Genomic DNA, 3,045 nt, shown 5'->3' with positions numbered 1-3,045 from the left:
AATGATGTTGTCTATAATTTATAAATGCAACAAATTGTAATAAGTTTATTTGTTGATAGTGAATGAATAAGATACCATTTTATACTTCAAAAAAAAAAATTATAGTAAGTTTATTGATTTTGTTTGACGGAGTTCATTAAATGATCATAAAATTATTTTTGTTTTAAAATAGATCTAACGTATTATATAAAATTATGTTAATTTACGAGTTTATTTATATGAGATAGATCTCTTCGTAAAATTTATTTATGATTATAACATTTCTCTTATATTAATATATTATTTCCTTATATTAACATCTCATATCAATCAATCTAATTTATTTTTATAATATCTTTTCGAGAGCATATGACATTTCTCTCTTATATATATTCATATCTCTTGTTTTGGAATGGAAGGTATAACTATCCAGAACTCTGTAGAAGTAAGAGCTTCAAAGTATCTTATCTCCCTCCTCCCAAGGACCATCATTAGATTGCCATCATGGCTGCTGCTCCCCCACCACTCCATTTAGTCATCTTTCCTTATATGGCTCAGGGCCACACCATCCCATTACTAGACATCTCAAAAGCCTTTGCAATCCGTGAACTAAAGGTCGTCATCATCACCACCCCATCAAATGCTCCATTCATTGTTTCTGAAACCTCCAACCATCCTAATATTTCTTTGTCAATCATCCCATTTCCAAGAGTTCCAGAGCTTCCTGAAGGATGTGAGAACACTGCTGACCTTCCTTCAATGGTTCTGTTGAGTACTTTTGTTGAAGCCGTCAAGCAAATGAAACAACCATTTGAGGGAGTTCTCAGAGACATGATTGATGATGGGCATCCCCCGATTTGCGTGATCTCCGACTTTTTTCTAAGTTGGACACTCGATTCATGCCGTTCATTCGGAATTCCACGCATTGTTTCTCATGGAATGGGAGTTTTACCATTGGCTATTTGTAATTCTCTCACTTTGCTTCCCCTTAGAACAAAGCCTTACGCAGATTTGGATCCTTTAGAGCTGCCAAACCTGAAACTACCATTCACACTGCACAAAGCTGACATCCCTGAAAGCCTCCTGGATTCTGATCCGAATGACCCTTTTGCGCGCATCCTTGCAGAGTTTAGGGAAGCAGATATCAACAGCTGGGGTGTTCTTGTTAACAGTCTTGAGGAGCTCGAGGGTGACCATGTTGGTGCATTTGAATCTTTCTATTTCAACGATGCTAAAGCATACTGTCTAGGACTACTTTTTCTGTACAATAAACGTAAACAAGAAGTGGAGGCTGAGAAGGTGCAAATGCAATCCTATTCCTATATCAAATGGCTTGAGAAGCAAGCTGGTTCTGATGGCAATGCCGTGATCTATGTTTCATTTGGCACCCAAGCACACTTGTCGGACGATCAGCTCGATGAGATTGCCTTTGGGTTGGAGATGGCTGAACATCCATTCATTTGGGTGGTGAGGTCAAGGACTTGGGCTGCACCGGAGGGATGGAAAGAGAGGGTGAAGGAGAAAGGGTTGGTTTTACATGATTGGGTGGACCAAAGAAGCATCCTTTCCCACCCTGCAATAGGAGGGTTTTTGAGTCACTGTGGATGGAATTCCATTTTGGAAAGCATTTCAATGGGAGTCCCACTTCTGGCTTGGCCGATGCTTGGTATTTCAGACCAGGGACTGAATGCCAAGTTAATCGTTTCGGGATGGGGAGCTGGGTTAATGATGCCACACAGAGGTGATGGTGGGGAGAAAATCATGACCGTTGGTCGTGATGTGATTTGTGAGAGAGTGAATGAGTTGATGGGAAATGGTAAAGGGAGAAAGGTTAGGGAGAGGGCACAAGCATTGGGGAGAATGGCAAGAGGTGCTATGGAAAATGGAGGTTCTTCTGATAAGAAATTGGACCAACTAATTGATCAACTCATCAATAAAAATGGTAAATCATCATCAATTTAAAGCTACTTTTCTAGTTTAATTATATTTCTATCAATATGCTTGTTTTACTACTTTATCTCTTATTTAAGGGAATAATTGTAATGTTGTATTTTGAGTTAAATATGTCATATTGTATATCTTTATCTTTATATATATATTTACAAAATTAATAATTAAATTTTTCTAAAAAAAATAATATTCTAATTTTATTGATAAACCTTTGCTTACGAGATAATAGTACCTTGTACAGAGACAGCAAAACTTATAAGTAGCTTAATATCTAGAAGAAAAACAGGAAATAAAAATGCCCATGGAGTCATCTTGCATACATAATAGAACTTGTTGGTCAAACCAACTTGAAGAAATCGTGATAGCATTGTTTTATTGTATTTTGTTAGACTAGCCATATCTAGTTGTCTTGCCCCCATTAAATTGCATTTTTCAATTGTCAGAAAGATAAGACGTGCCTTGCATTAATATAATGTAAGGGTAACTAAATTCAAATTGTGCAACCTAATTTAATATTATTTGCAAATTTGCCATCGTGAAAACAGACTGAGAATTCATTTCTCAGAATGACGCTCTAGCAGTATATGGAATTAGGCTCTATCAGTAGATTCGGTATTATACTTATATAGAGATCAAATCCATTAAAGGCAACAAGTAAAAGTGGAATGATCTTTAAGGCATATATGCACTTCTCCCAACTCTTTTGTTTGGAAAATATTACTTAAACCCCCTCAAATCATGTTACCGTTGAAACTTATCGTTCGAATATTTTAATTTTTTTTATTTAACGGTTAAAAAATTAACTATTAGGAAAGTTATATATATATATTTTTTATTTTTTTTAATAATTAAGAATGTTAAAAAATACTTACACTACAACAAATTTGACTTCTAAAAACGAATTTTTTTAGGACGAAATCCAAATCTTGTCCAGAAAATAGTCTGAATTGTAATTACCTTTTGAACTGTAATATTTAAGGACGAAATCATTCAACCCAAAAATTGATTATCTGTTTGAACGGTTTATTATATCTATTCGAACTGTGTTAATTCTGTTCGAATGGTACTAAACTGTACGAACACGAATAATTTGTTCAAATTAGCATAGTGGTCGTT

General features: G+C 35.2%; 1 protein-coding gene across 1 annotated transcript; it reads left to right on the top strand.

Moving 5' to 3' along the window:
* The first annotated feature begins 382 nt into the window (after positions 1–382).
* LOC121244051 (UDP-glycosyltransferase 90A2-like) lies at positions 383–2,060 on the top strand. Its single transcript, XM_041142094.1, has one exon. The coding sequence runs from the start codon at positions 484–486 to the stop codon at positions 1,939–1,941; it is 1,458 nt and encodes a 485-aa protein (XP_040998028.1). The 5' UTR covers positions 383–483; the 3' UTR covers positions 1,942–2,060.
* Positions 2,061–3,045: the final 985 nt, after the last annotated feature.

Source organism: Juglans microcarpa x Juglans regia, chromosome 8S, assembly GCF_004785595.1.
Source record: "Juglans microcarpa x Juglans regia isolate MS1-56 chromosome 8S, Jm3101_v1.0, whole genome shotgun sequence".
Classification (NCBI taxonomy): Eukaryota; Viridiplantae; Streptophyta; class Magnoliopsida; order Fagales; family Juglandaceae; genus Juglans; species Juglans microcarpa x Juglans regia.
This window is presented reverse-complemented; position numbering and strand designations above follow the sequence as displayed.